Raw genomic sequence first — 14,181 nt, forward strand, 5'->3', positions numbered from 1 at the left:
GGGTTCTTCTTGCGAACTCCGAATGCCGCATGGATCTACCCCACTTTCCAAGAGCAGGGATTCCCAATGGCTGGGCAGGAAGGAGCGAGGGAAGGTGGTTGACTTCACCTCAATCGTCCTTTCACGTTCCTTCTTCCTTCCCCTCTGGTACGACAACATTACGGTTCTGCAGCTGGAGACTGGAGCTTGCAAGAGGATTGCCGTGCAAACGAAGGCGTTGATCCAACCCAGTGTTGACACAGACTCCTACCAAGGCCAACGACCGCCACCAACCAGCTTACGAAGCCCATCTGGCACACAGTCACAAGAAACGAAGCAAATACCAATACCAATCAACCCAACCCAGGAAAGAACCACTTCACAATCAAAAACAATGGTCCACCGCGCCATGTCCTTCACCCCGCAAACCCTCCTCTCGGCGCCCCGCCGCAGCGCCGGCGTCCCCAACGCCCTCGGCACCAAAGTGCTCTACACGACCTCGACGTACAGTTTCGAGTCGCACAGCCAGTCGACGGAGCTGCGCCTTTTGGATGTCTTGACTGGCCAAGCGGAGCTTTTGGCGGAGGACGAGGAAGTGAGCGGATTGAACTGGTTGGATGAAATTGGGAGTGAGTTTGCGTTCTTGGGAGAGGGCGGGAAGGAGTTGGTTGTGGGGGATGTGCGGGGTGGGAAGGTCGTTGCGGGGAAGTTTGAAGGGCCGGTGGGGGATTTGAAGGTGAGGAAGATTGCTGCGGGAAAGTGGGCGGTTGTGGTTAGTGGGGAGGTTGATTCGAAGACTGAGGGCGTGTTTGATCCGGAGAGGAAGAAGAAGACGAGGAGTTCGGGGAAGTTGTATAAGGGGTTGTTTGTGAGGCATTGGGATCGTTGGGAGAGTGCTGAGAGGAAGACGCTTTGGTATGGGGTTTTGACGAAGGAGAGGAGTGGGAAGTTCAAGTTGAGTGCGTTGAGGAATGCGCTGAAAGGGTGGAAGGGGCTGGAGACTCCGGTTCGGCCTTTCGGGGGCACGGACTCCTTCGATCTCAGCACGGATGTCGATGGGAACGGAGGGAGGATTGTCTTCGTATCCAAGGATCCTGTGGCGAATCCGGCGTTGAACACGAAGTGCAATACTTATGTTGTGGAGTTGGAGGCTTGGGATGAGGAGGTCAAGGGGTTGTTTGAGATCAGTGTGCCTGGGTATGAGGGCGCGGCGACGAGTCCTGCGTTCAGTCCCGATGGGAAGTCGCTGGTGTTCTTGAAGATGAAGACAAATGGATATGAGGCTGATCGGAACGATATATTCGTTTTGAATCTGGGCGATGAATCGACAACTCGGGAAGCGACACCGATATCTGCTAAGACGGCTGGCAATGACGAGAACCTCGCACGCAGTCCCTCTTCCGTCGTCTTCGCCAGCGACAACGAAACACTCCTCTTCACCGCCGAGGACTTGGCCACATCGAAACTCTTCAGCCTCAAAAGAAACGGACTCGCCTGGATCGTCTGGCCTCTGACCAAAAACGGCTCCATCAGCGACGTTGTCCCCCTCTCGACAGGTCAGATCTTCGTCTCCGGCAGCTCCCTCATCGACCCATCTTTCTACTCCCTCATCGTTCCGCAAACTACACCCACCACCAACACCGACGCCCTCACAACCTGGACATCCTCCCTCTCCAACCACGGCAAAAAATTCAACCTCTCCCCCTCTCAAATCGCCTCCATCTGGACCCCCGCCTCCAACCCCAAAATCACCAAACTAATCCACTCCCTCGTCATCTACCCCTCCACCTTCCACCCCTCCAAAACCTACCCGGTCGCCTACCTAATCCACGGTGGGCCACAATCCGCCTGGAATGACTCCTGGTCGACGCGCTGGAACCCGGCCATCTTCGCCGAGCAAGGCTACATCGTCGTCGCGCCGAATCCCACAGGCAGCACGGGCTACGGCCAGGCCTTCACAGACGCGATCCGGAACAACTGGGGTGGGGATCCCTATCAGGATATCGTGAATGTGGTGGAGTGGGTGGGCAAAGAGGGGAATTTGAAGGGCGCGGATAATGAGCGCGCCGTGGCGTTGGGCGCGAGTTATGGCGGGTATATGATTAATTGGTGCGTTCCCACTTATCTTCGCCCTTACCACGACCTCGACGTGTTGCTAATGTGAGGAATTTCATAGGATCCAAGGCCACCCCCTCGGCCGCGCATTCCGCTCCCTCGTCTGCCACGACGGCATCACCTCCTTCCCCGGCGGCATGCTCTCGACGGAAGAATTCTACTTCCCCTTCCACGACCTCGGCGGAACTCCCTGGTACCACCCAGAAACCACCACCACCACCCCATCAACAAACAACAAAACCGTCTCCAACCCTCATCCCTCGACAAGCATCTCCGCCTGGCAAAAATACGACCCCTCCCACCACTTCACCCACTGGTCCACGCCCCAGTTAGTAATCCACTCCTCCAAAGACTACCGCCTGCCCATCTCCGAGGGTCTCGCGGCTTTCAACGTCCTCCAAGCGCGGGGCGTGCACAGTCAGTTCCTCACCTTCCCCGATGAGAATCATTGGGTGTTGAAGGTGGAGAATTCGTTGTTGTGGCATCGCGTGGTGCTGAATTGGATTAATCGGAGTGTGGGGTTGGAAGCGTTTAGTGAGGGGGAGGAAGAGTTGGGGGAGGAGTTTTTTGGGGGGGTTGTTGATGATGAAGAGGAGGATGGGGAGGAAGGAAAGGGGGAGAATCGGTTGAATGATGGGTGATTCTAGAATGGATTATGCGAAATGCAAGTATTGAATTATTTTGATGCTGTCTCGCTGATATGCATTCTCTAGGTCTCGTACCATGGTTTGATTATATCCTCCCACCTTTCGCATGAAACCTCTCACCGGTGCTAGGAACCGACTTCTCCGCTCTGATGACCCACAGAAACAGATCCTCCAGCGGCAAAAGCACGTAGAAGACTTTGTTCGCCACGAACGCAACGCAGCAATAAATTAACGCCACCATCGCATCGAGCCAGAAATGATTCGCCGTCGCAACGATGGTCAACAAGATCATGCTCGGATACATGACCCCCAGCGATACGTATACCACCCTCCAGAACGTACTCTTCCTAGTCTCAAACTTCTCGAACCGCGATCGAAAGACGCCCGAGTGGTAGATCATCGTACAACCAATGACGAACGAGTACCCGAAATGCATGCTCGGCATCGCCGCGAGACTGTTCACATGCTTTCCTGACTGCCACAGAGACGCAGCATCCTCCATGTGCACGGTATCCAGAAACCCATACTCCTCCGGCAGCAGTCTCGGTGGCATGACCGGAAAGAACACGAACGTCACGAACGCCATGAAGTTCGTCAGCGTCATCGTTCTCCTCACCGTCGCGAACGTCGCGTGCGAAGGCGCCACATAGTAGTACCACACAACGAAAGCCATTGAGCCGGGGATGTGGATCAAGGAGTACAATCTGTCTAGGAACGTCAGGAGGTCTTGATGGCCGTGCATGAACCACTGCTGGAGATTGACTTCGCGGAGCGGGAAGAGAAAGTTCAGCCAGCTGAGGTGTTCGACTGAAAGGATGCTAAGGGCGTGATTCTGCGCTGCTTGCCAGATTCCGACGACGGTGAAGACTTTATTGGAGAGGACCGCGGTCATGCGGTAGAAGAGGTAGTTCAGGAGCCAGTAGAGCATTTCGACGAGGAAGGGGAACTTCTGGAAGAGCCGGCTGTGAGGGTTTTGGCGGAAGCGTGTGGTGTTGGGGGTGTGGATCGGCCAGACACCGCAGCAGGAGCGGGTTTTGGAGGAGTGTTTCTCGTGAGCGGGGAGGTCATCGTCGCTATCGAGGTCGTATATTTGTTCGCCGGAAGACTGCGAGTTGCGTGGTGTCTGGTCGAGGATGGAGCGGTATTGGCCTTTGTGGGAGGTGAAGAGGGAGAAGTTGCGGCGTCGAGTGAGCAACATGCCGCCGAAGAGGATGGTGACGAATATCTATACGGCGCACACTCAACAAGATCTTCTTGTGTCCGAAGTGATGTGGACTTACGACTGCCTCACCCCAGCCCGGCAACTTGATCTCCGGCTTCGCCGTCCATTCTGGATATGCTGCCAATATCGTGGCGTTGACCTTCAGTTCGTCGGCCATTTTTCACTGTATCTTCCCTTGGTAATCCGTGCTCTTTACTCCGGACTTTTGCTCCAAACTTGGGATCGACGGAGGATTCTGTGGGAATCGGCCGTGGGGTGAATGTTGGGGAGAGAAGATGTGAATTTGCCCGTTGTCGCTGCATATAGACAGTAGTTCGCCAATTCAATGGCGGCTCAGCGAGGCGTGGATATCATGGCTGTATCACCCGGCGAGTGTTGGAGAAAGCGAAGGTGTATTGGTGGTGGTGAAGACTGGTATTGCAAGTTGCCAGCCGGACAGGAAGTGAAGTCACAAGCCAGAAGTCATTACCCAACCCAGCACACTCGCACCTGCCGGATGCCAGACAAGGAAGCGACGTCTTGGTAGTCGTCACTGCCTCATCTGCTGAACATCGGCGCCGGAATTGAACGTCTGCGGAAGCAGGTCCGCTGCTCGATTTCCATGGATACATGATTTCGCCCCTGACTGACGATGCGGTGCGGATTCTCCAGTAAAGGCGACATGCAACTAGTGATAAAAGCCGCCTCACACAAACAGGCTGTGGAAAGAGGCGGATGTTGGAGGTGCGAACGCCGCTGAAACGACTTGGTGTCAGTGCTCATCAGCCTGATTGTCTCATCCCTGTTCGCTCATCCCCGTGCTGTCTCAAGAAGACGACAAGGCCACACGCAATCTTCTCTTGGCGACGTGAAGGCTCTCAAATTCTCTGCTCCTGCTCATGTATGCGAATAGACTGTCTGGTGGAGAAGAGCTCAGCTTTGATCTTCTGGAATTGCGTGAGCAGCTCACTGGTCCTTCAATGACGATGTATCAGTCCATCAACCTTCTGCATGAGGAGATCCGAGACCGAAACACGATCAATATAGTCATGCAAGAGGACAGTAAATGTGCTGAGGCTGTCAGCGAGTGGCTGTCCGTTTGATTTATTGCAAAGACTCCTTTGTCGGACTTTCTGAGTACGGACGACAAGCTGGCACTTTCAGAGACGTAATGTCACATCCAGAACGTTCGCGGTCATACTCACGCTGACTCTTTGTCAACATGAGGATTGACATCTACAGTAAGATACCTCGCTCTTTTCTCTTGCCCCGAGAGTCCAAGAACGACGACTTACGAATGGGAATCGGACTTGGAACAGCTCGGAGCGCCAAAGCGAACCCGGAGCACGCTCAAGAGCAGGATAGCAACCTTCTGCTGGACTTGCTCGCATTTGCGAATGGAACACTCCAAGTCCCGTTTCCCTGATGTATTCTTGGAAGTCGAGGTACGTACTGCTCACCACCAGCGGTCACTACCCCGACTCTACCAGCAAGAACAACATGATTAGTAGGTGAATCAGCACTACACTTCGCATGAACTTTACGAGAAGCTTTCGTCAAGCAACAACAGAAGCAGCGTCGCAGCCTCGGCAAGTGGAGACTGACGGTCTACTGCACGCCAAATACGAGAAGACGTAGACTTTTTGGGCATCGATCTGCAAATCATTCGCCTAGTGAGGCAAGTGAGTGAAGGTACTGCGAGTTGTAGCGCAGTTGGATCACTGCAACTGTGATGTAATTTCTCGCGGGATTGTCTGCCCTACTTGATGAGGCTGCAAGTTTGCCTTTTCTATACGGTGTTGCTATTTTTTGGAACCTTTCTCGGTTCTGGGAGGTATATATGCCAGCGCCCATTTCGACGAAGCATTTCAACAAGCCGCAAGCAACAACAACAATCGAGAATCCAACCCCAGAAAGTTCACTTTCAAAATGACAAGACTCTCGTCTGTGCTGGCTCTCGCGGCCACCGCTCTCCCGTCGTTCGTTGCGGCCGCCGACGAGACCTGTCTTTTCTTCCTCCCAGAATGGGAATGTGATGTCTGCGGCGGCTACGGTGCTTCCGCGCCGATTGTCTGCGCTCCTTACAACGCCACTGTGAGCCTATCCAAACCATGTCCTACGTCCCACAATCTAACACCCTGACCACAGTTCGACGACCTCACCCCCGGCGAGCCAGTAGGAAATTACGACTCCGCGAACTGGACCAACTTCAACGTCGCCAAAGAAGACAGCACCACCCCCGACGGCATCAACACGTACTCGCCACCCAACTACGCCCTCGTCCCAGCAGACCAGACCGGCAACATCACCTTCACCGGCCAATTCCCCTTCGGCCGTCTCTACTCCCTGCACTACGCCTGCACCGACAGCGCCTCCACACTAGCCGCGTGCAACATTACCGTCACGGCGAAATGCCAGCCAACGATTTCCCAGCCTGATCCTGCCACCGAGACGACGGAGACTTTCACATTCAGTTATCAGCCCGAGGGTCCGCATGTCCCGAATGAGAGTTTCGTCAAGGGGTTTCCTCCGAGTGATAATGGGGTTTGCACGAGCTATGCTTTTGAAGCGGAGGGGGTTGATGGAGATGGGGTGGATCTTGTGATTGATGAGGTTTTGTATAATTCTTATCAGAGGGGCGTTGCTGGGAAGTGAGCTTTTCGGGTAGAGTGTGAGGTGCGAACTTGTGTTGTAGACATGAACAGTGTGTATAGGTGTAGTGATCGTAGGTATGTCTTTGCATATGAAGCGGGTGCCAAAGTTACAATCTGTTTGCTTTCAAAGAAGTAAGAATACACGATGTATATAAGAACGATATCTTTCAGCTCCCAAAAGAGTGTCTGCCAAAACGCCATCTTTGTCTCGGCATCATTTCCAAACCCACCAAACTCTCTACTCTTCTGAAGGCGGAGGCCCCTGCTGACCACCAGCTCCCTGACCGCTACCAGCTTGAGACAACGAGGCTCTAGCACCACCAGCTCCGCCAGCGCTCGAGTCGCTCTGCAAGTTTGCATTAGCGCCACCACCGACATTGCCGCCAGCGCCAGCACCACCTCCGCCAGTCTGGCTAAGAGAAGCACCAACACCCCCTCCCGGTCCTGAGGCCCCAGCGCCGGCAAAGCCAGCATTGAGGCCGTTCTGTCCGCCAACGCCGAGCGAGACACCATTGGCGCCCATCCCAGCGTTAACACCATTCTGGCCTCCCACGCCGAGCTGAGCACCGCCAAAGCCACCACCACCAGCAGAACCACCAACGCCTCCTCCGACACCACCCTGACCTTGGCCTTGGAGCTGACCTTGTCCTTAAGGAAGCTCCGGGCCACCACCACCAGCGCTAGCACCCTGCTGCGAAGCACCCCCCTCAGGCAACGTCCTCCCATCCCTCAACGTAACACTAAACCCCGTATCAAGTCCCCAAGCAATACTATCAAACTCAATATCCACCTCCGAAGCGACAACCTCATTGCCCTGCCTCCGGAGCGTGAACAGATTGAACCCCTTGACGGGGTACTCGCCGGAGCCGATGACGTTGAAGTTCCAGTACCACAGGACCTGGTCGCAGAAGACGAGCAGTTTGAGCGTCTGGACGCCGCCGAAGGGAGGCGCGTTGAGGATGCCTTGGGTCCATTCTTGCTTGGAGTGTGCGGCGATGCCGTCGGATGTGAGCTGTTTGAGATGTCAGTGTTACGTTTATACCTTGGGAAGGGGCGGTGGGAACGTACAGGCAGCCCCTGAAGACTCAAGATCGAGTTCGAATACTCCACCCAGTCCTCGCCGATGATCTGCTCGGCGGTCGTCTGGGCATCACCCAGATCCGAACTCTGGTGCGTGACGATGGAGATGAAGCGTTGGATGAAGAGCTCGGCTTCTTGTTGGGAGACGCAGTTGCCGCCGGCGGAGGGACCGCAGATGTTGTCGCCTGTTGGGGCACCGAGAGGAGGCTGGCCGAGTTGACCGCCAGAGCCGCCGATGGGAGAGCCAATACCGCTACCAGGCTGGCCTGGTTGAGGGCCGCTGATGCCGGGTTGAGAGCCAAGTTGACCGTTTTGAGGGGAGATGCCTTGGGGAGAGCCCATCTGACCTGGCTGTGGACCTCCAATGCCAGGCTGGTTGCCAAGCTGGTCGTTTTGAGGGGAGAGTCCTTGAGGAGATCCAACACCATTCTGCTGAGACGGAAGACCACCAGTCTGGCCCGGCTGCTGACCTGGCAAATTGCCTTGTTGGCCGTTCTGCGGGCCGAGACCAGTAGGAGAGCCAATGCCGGCGCCAGGCTGTTGGTTATTTTGTGGACTCAGACCCTGCGGCGAGCCAATAACCGCACCAGGCTGCTGGTTGCTTTGAGGGCTGAGCCCCTGAGGCGAGCCAACGCCACCCGATTGTCCTGGTTGCTGGATCTGAGGTCCAAGACCACCGATGTCTTGACCTGGCTGCTGACCTTGAGGACTGAGGGCGTTCTGACCAGGCTGACCATTGCCGCTCTGACCGTTTGGCTGGTATTGACCGAATTGCTGGGGTTGGGGAGAGCCACCAACGCCGCCCCGACCAGGCTGGTTTCCAAGCTGGTCTGGTGTGACGCCTGGCGGCAGTTGACCACCGCCGCCGACTTGAGGTTGGTTGTTGGCTCCGCCTAGACCTTGTGGCTGATTGCCCTGGGGCTGCGTGCCGCCGACTGGCGAGCCGATAGCATTGCCAGGCTGCTGGTTGTTGTTGCCGTTCTGGAAAGGTTGGAGACTGCCGGGGAGGTTGCCCTGATTGCCTTGCGGTTGAGTGCCCTGAGGCTGAACACCGTTCTGACCGAAAGGCGAGCCAATGCCACCGCCAGGCTGACCACCTGAGCCAGCTTGGTTGGGCTGGATGCCCTGAGGAGAGCCACCGATACTGCCAGAGTGGTCTCCGTACGAAGGGGGAGGGCCATTCCCGCCCTGACCGACAGGAGAGTCTTCCGTGTTTCCGCCAGAGTTCCCGCCCTTGTAAGTCTGTGGCGGCGGCGGGCCTTGAGGGAGAGCGAAGGCCGTCGACGCCAGCGCCAGGGCGGATGCAAAGAGTGTAGCTTTCATGATGAACGATTGAAAGAGAGAGAGCGTTGACTGAAATTCAACGAAAGTGAGCTTCGATGCAATAAAAGAAAGGAGGAACAAGCGGCTATACAAAAAAGAGCCTGCTTGTTGGAAGGTGACACGAGGCTGACGGTTTCTTATGTCTTGGAAGGTGCTGCTGCTTCAGAGTTGCGTGATGTGATCCCTCATCATGTTTGAAGTTTTGCTCGAGGATGGTATGGGTCCCCAGATGAGGGCCTACGCAGCACAATCATGCGATTGCCCGGGTTGGACGTCATGCTGTGATCAAGCCCGTCGAATGAAGCTCGATGGCATGCCTGCAGGCTGTTAGAATCAAGCATTCATGACGAATGTTATAGTTTTCCTTGACCAGAGCAATCTCCAAGTGGTCGGATTGGAATGGTCAATATGATCCGGAGACCAGGGTTGGCATACTGTGAAATGGGTAACGAAGAGCGACGTATCCCAGTGTGATAATCTCTGTCCTAGACTTCAGCAGCAGCGTGCTCCACATATCATATGCTGTAGTGGAGTATTGTGCAGGATGCATGCACGGAAAGCGTTGCTTCCCCAGGTCTGTACCCAGTGTGAAGTTGGGATAAGGTTCGACCCTGTAACAAGTGTACGAACCTTGCGAGTAAGCAAAGGGCAGAAACGGACGTAATGTCCCTGGGAAGAGTTTGAAAGTCTGCTACGGCATGCTTGATCGCGGGAATTGTTACTGCAATGCCAACCTGTTCGTCTCTGAGGTGGTTTGATTCAGCTTGGTGCTCTGTTCTCGTCGCTGAACCATTAAAGTGGCGACTGACGGAAGTCGCTCGAGTTTGCGCTGTTGCCGTTCCGAAAGCCTTGTCTGAGTCCCAAATGAATACCATCCGTTTATCATTAGCTGGAGTTGTGCTTCGTCTGTCGTCGTTTATTGTGAACGCCACTTCTTCATCCAGACATCAACATATCGCTCAATCAAGCCCTCGGTCACTGGATCGCGAACACACCCCAGTGAAGGGGCGTCATGGACCGTCCTGGTCGTCTCGAAACTCAACCCTGCAGGCTCACCGTCGTCGTGATGAACAGTGGAAGTCTGTGCCACGTTGCCGTACTTGACTTTCCAGAAGTCGATCAGTTTGATGCTGGGATTCGTCTCAACATCTTGGTCGCTGTTCGCAAGCTTGTCGAGCCATTCGCTGGCGCCGACGATCTTGAAAGGCGGGAGACTACTCTTCTGCAAAGCTGGCAAAAGGTCGTGCTTAAAGCTGAAGGTGTTCGGGTTGACTAGGTGGTAAACCAGATCAGCACTCTTCTGCTCGTCTGTAGCATTCGCTACCGGTATAGAGAGCTCAACGATTGCCTTGGCACAAAGATCAACCGGAAGCCAGCTTGGTCGCTCGTCCAGATCTGGGAGCACGCCAGTCGTCAAAGCACTCCTCACCATGAGCGCAATCGCTTCGGTTTCGTTCCAGTCGGCGCTCGAAGTGTCGCCACTCAGTTGACCAATTCTGAGGACTCGTGCCGTCATTCCAGTACTTCGCATGGCGTTGCGAGTAATGTGCTCGGTTACGAGCTTGCTCCTGCCATATCCCATATTCTGGGCGTGCTTCAGATCTTCTATAGCCTTCTCAGTAATAGTGGCTGGCTTGGGGGTACCGCTTGCAGCACTAACACTGCTACAGAAATAGAACCTCGCCGGACTCGCGAGTCGACTGCGAAGACACAAGTTGATCAGATTGTAGGTTCCGCGTACGTGCTGCGCTTCGAAACTCCGCACGCCCAGATTGAAGTTGACTGCCCAGGCTGAGTGAATGACACAGGTAAGTGTGCTCATCAAATGCTCCAGATCGTGGGCCTCCAGTCCGAGATCTGCCTGACTGAAGTCCGATGGCACCGCTCGTAGTTTGGACAGTTCGTGATCGGTCAGGCGGATGTTGCGAGCCTCCAAAGACTTCATGACTCTGGCCCCAGCGGAAGCTTGTCCTGGAGCTCGCACAAGTGCCCAAACTTCAGATACATTTTCACGCTTCACTGCCTCAGCAAGCAGGAAGGCGCCCAAATTTCCTGTAGCTCCAGTGACCACAACAACTTGCGACTCTGGTTGAGGACCTCTCGCTGGGAAGTGTTTCGTGAAGGTTGAGTACCGCTCAATCATATCTGCCATCACCTCAATCTCGTCTTCGACGTCCGAGATCTGATCGCCTGTCCGCAGTTGGTAGAGATGTCTCGCGAGTTGCTTGACAGTCCCCTTCTCAAAAACAATATTCTGACTTAGAGACTGCCCATTCTCGCCCAAGTTTAGCTCCTTTTTGATGGCTCGCCACAAACGTGTTGTTTGCAAGCTGTCTACACCAGCAGAGAAGATGTCGGTATCAGCGCTCGGAAGCTCAATGTCGAAGTCTTTGGAGAACTTAGCCAAAAGCCATTGTTCTAAGCCAGCTTCATCCAGCCGAAGGGTCCCCTTTTCGGTGTCTGAACCTCTCTCGAAAGCCTCATAGGCTGTGTTGATATCATCCGCAAATTGCTGATACACCTGAGCACGAATGAAGGTGCCTTTGTCTGTTCGAGGATATGTAACGTTGGCGCCTTTGATGATGACCATATCCTTTGGAACTCGAGAGAAACTCTCCGCCTGCAAATTTGCAGCTTCGATGGTAGGCCAGACTGATTCGAGGTACTGGCTATCACTCAAATCCAAGCCCTTCTCGGTCGATCGGAAGATCAACAGGCCTGGCACAGTTCGCTGGAATCCAAACATAGCTGCTTCCCTCACCAGATCATCTTGTCGTATCCGGCCTTCGATGGGAATCGGTAGAAGCTTCTCCCCATTGACCAGGGTGATTCTGTCGTCTAAACGTGAGAGATATTTGTAGTAGTTTGACTTGTTCGGATCAGGATGTCGTGTGAAGAGGTCCGACGTGCGGAAGCTGTTTTCGGGATTGGAGGCGCTGTATGGTGGTTTGGCGTTGCTGGGCCCCTTAGATGGTAGCCCATCGAGGCCAACACATTCGAAAACCCCTGGAGCAATCTCATCCATGAGCGTGAAGTCAGATGCCGGTCGAAGTAGGCGAAGGTACTGCCATTCGTTATCTCCGGGAGGGCGAAATGAGGTCATGATTTGGCCGATTTCTGTACTGCCATAGTTTGCTACCAGATTCACACCCTTCGCCACCAACCGATCACCAAGATCGTCCGGGCAGCTACTTCCTGCGAAAAGAACCAGTTTGGCCCGAGCAAGTGCTTGAACGCCCTCTTCCTTTTCGGCGAGCAATTGAATAACGTATGGCACAGCAGAGATTTGTTGTGGTTTCGCGACCTCTAGAGCTTCGGTCAGATTCTGGGAAGTGACAGGCAAAGAGTGATTGCCCAGGAACATCGGAGCGCGTGTGTAGAATGCTCGTCCAAGCTCCATGAGGCCATGCGAGTGGAACAATGGCGAGACACAAAATGCTCTCAGCCCAAAGCTCTTTCTGAAGTTGGCTAGGCACGCAGTGTTGGTCAAGAATATAGGCTTTGGAAATCCAGTGCTGCCAGAAGAATGCAAGATCCAAGCCATCTTCTTGGCCTCTTTTGACGGATTGACACCCTCCCGTTGAAACGCTGGAGCCCTTGGGACATCGCGATAGTTCTGGCCCTGAAGGATCGGGACGGATCTGCAAGCCGGTCGTTCTTTGCGTATGTCGTCAACGATCGATACTTTAGCCTCTGGCACGATAACTGTATTGCAATGGGCCAAGTCAAGCAGCCTCGCGTATGCAGATGCTGTAAGCCGTGTTGATAGAAACAAGACTGTCCATCCCAGTCGATTGAGGGCGAAGAAAGAGATGACATAGTCAAAGCTCGTGGACGCCAGTAAGGCTACTACCGGCGCTTCCTCAGCAGCCGGATTCTGTGAGAGAGATTAGCTTTGTAAAATTGACCTTGCTTTCAATAAGCACTCACAGCTGGCTGGAGACCATTCTCGAGGTAAAACTGGACCGCTGCATCTGTATATCGATCAAGATCTTGTCCCGTATGAAGCTCAAAGTCAGACGCCGTGCTCTTTGGGTAGCAGATCAGAGGCGTTTGATTGGATTCGGCAGCATGTGATTTCAATAGGCCGTCGATGGTTTGGTACCTGGATATGGGTAGATACGAGGCATCGTGGTGGGCGAGCTTCAAGGTGAAGGGCGGCTCTGCCTCGGGAATCGTGACAGTCTCTGTAGTGGTCGCCATGCTTTTGTCGTCCACTGATTGAGAGTCCATCGTTACATGAAGCAGATTTCATGTTGTTTTTAACCAAAGAGGAGGATAGTGGCCTCACCCAGCATCGCTCCGCATTTCCGCTGCCGATGGCTTTATCCGGCGGATATGCTGTGGAGCTGTGGAGCATATTGGAGGCCCCAGATTGCTTGATGGGCTCTGTATAGCGACCACGAGGACAGGAGCATTCCGGCAGAAGAGAGCAATGCCGATGTGGGCGTTAAGAGACGAATAGATCGTGCTTCTGTATGCATTCAGCGAGATGATTGCATGAAACACCGCCAAATGCCAACAAGGAGACACGAGTCCGATCGGTAATTTCAACAACCAACATTCTCGACACTTTCGAATTCATGATCAGACGTGCGATTCAAGCGATGAGGCCAAAGTCGAAGCCTAGTCTGATCTCGACATTTGTGCTGACACGGGAGAGCTGCGTGTACCTAAGGCAAGCGAAGATGGAAATTTGAGACCCCAGACCGCCTAGGCCAAATAAGAATAGCTTGTCTCTTGATCTCAGACCTCTGGGAACCCCTACATCGTCAGAAACACAACGATGAGATTTCTCCTTTCTGCTATTGACAACAACTCTGCAGTACAGCAGCCAAAATGCATCGCCAGGCTGTCAGACAGCGAGAATGATCGCACATCACGCTCACGAGCTAAATAAGCCATGTCCTACATGGTCGACAGCCATCTTCGAAACCACGACCCTGCCATCCTCGTCATTCGATCAGCCATCCTGCGACAAACGCTTCATCATTATTTCCTTACAGATACGCATTCCATAGACCTGCGATGGACAGTAGTGTCGCCCGCCATACAATTAATCACAATATCGATCACCGGTTAGTCTCCCTTCCCCGCTCATCCACTCTCACTATCGTCCCGCCCTGCATCTCGGCCTGCGTTACACTATTCTCTTATCAGCTCTTTCCTCCGCTTCCACATG

The 14,181-nt window shown here is 54.1% G+C and overlaps 4 protein-coding genes across 4 annotated transcripts; 1 reads left to right on the forward strand and 3 right to left on the reverse strand.

The window, feature by feature from the left end:
- Positions 1-373: 373 nt before the first annotated feature.
- M409DRAFT_67949 (uncharacterized protein) lies at positions 374-2,735 on the forward strand (the record flags this gene model as incomplete). The annotated part of the gene is made up of 2 exons (XM_033817625.1): positions 374-2,088; positions 2,156-2,735. 2 exons carry the CDS (start codon positions 374-376, stop codon positions 2,733-2,735), a joined length of 2,295 nt encoding a protein of 764 aa, XP_033665341.1.
- A 91-nt stretch (positions 2,736-2,826) lies between these two features.
- On the reverse strand, positions 2,827-4,120 carry M409DRAFT_25330 (uncharacterized protein; the record flags this gene model as incomplete). The annotated part of the gene is made up of 2 exons (XM_033807640.1): positions 2,827-3,966; positions 4,022-4,120. The coding sequence occupies 2 exons, from the start codon at positions 4,118-4,120 to the stop codon at positions 2,827-2,829; spliced, it is 1,239 nt and encodes a 412-aa protein (XP_033665342.1).
- A 1,484-nt stretch (positions 4,121-5,604) lies between these two features.
- M409DRAFT_56716 (uncharacterized protein) lies at positions 5,605-8,999 on the reverse strand (the record flags this gene model as incomplete). Its single annotated transcript, XM_033813378.1, has 6 exons — positions 5,605-6,042; positions 6,202-6,299; positions 6,342-6,710; positions 6,867-7,238; positions 7,269-7,608; positions 7,665-8,999. 6 exons carry the CDS (start codon positions 8,997-8,999, stop codon positions 5,605-5,607), a joined length of 2,952 nt encoding a protein of 983 aa, XP_033665343.1.
- Positions 9,000-9,915: 916 nt separating this feature from the next.
- On the reverse strand, positions 9,916-13,232 carry M409DRAFT_56717 (uncharacterized protein; the record flags this gene model as incomplete). The annotated part of the gene is made up of 2 exons (XM_033813379.1): positions 9,916-12,876; positions 12,930-13,232. 2 exons carry the CDS (start codon positions 13,230-13,232, stop codon positions 9,916-9,918), a joined length of 3,264 nt encoding a protein of 1,087 aa, XP_033665344.1.
- Between the last annotated feature and the right edge of the window lie 949 nt (positions 13,233-14,181).

Source organism: Zasmidium cellare, assembly GCF_010093935.1.
Source record: "Zasmidium cellare ATCC 36951 unplaced genomic scaffold M409scaffold_26, whole genome shotgun sequence".
In the NCBI taxonomy this organism is placed as follows: domain Eukaryota; kingdom Fungi; phylum Ascomycota; class Dothideomycetes; order Mycosphaerellales; family Mycosphaerellaceae; genus Zasmidium; species Zasmidium cellare.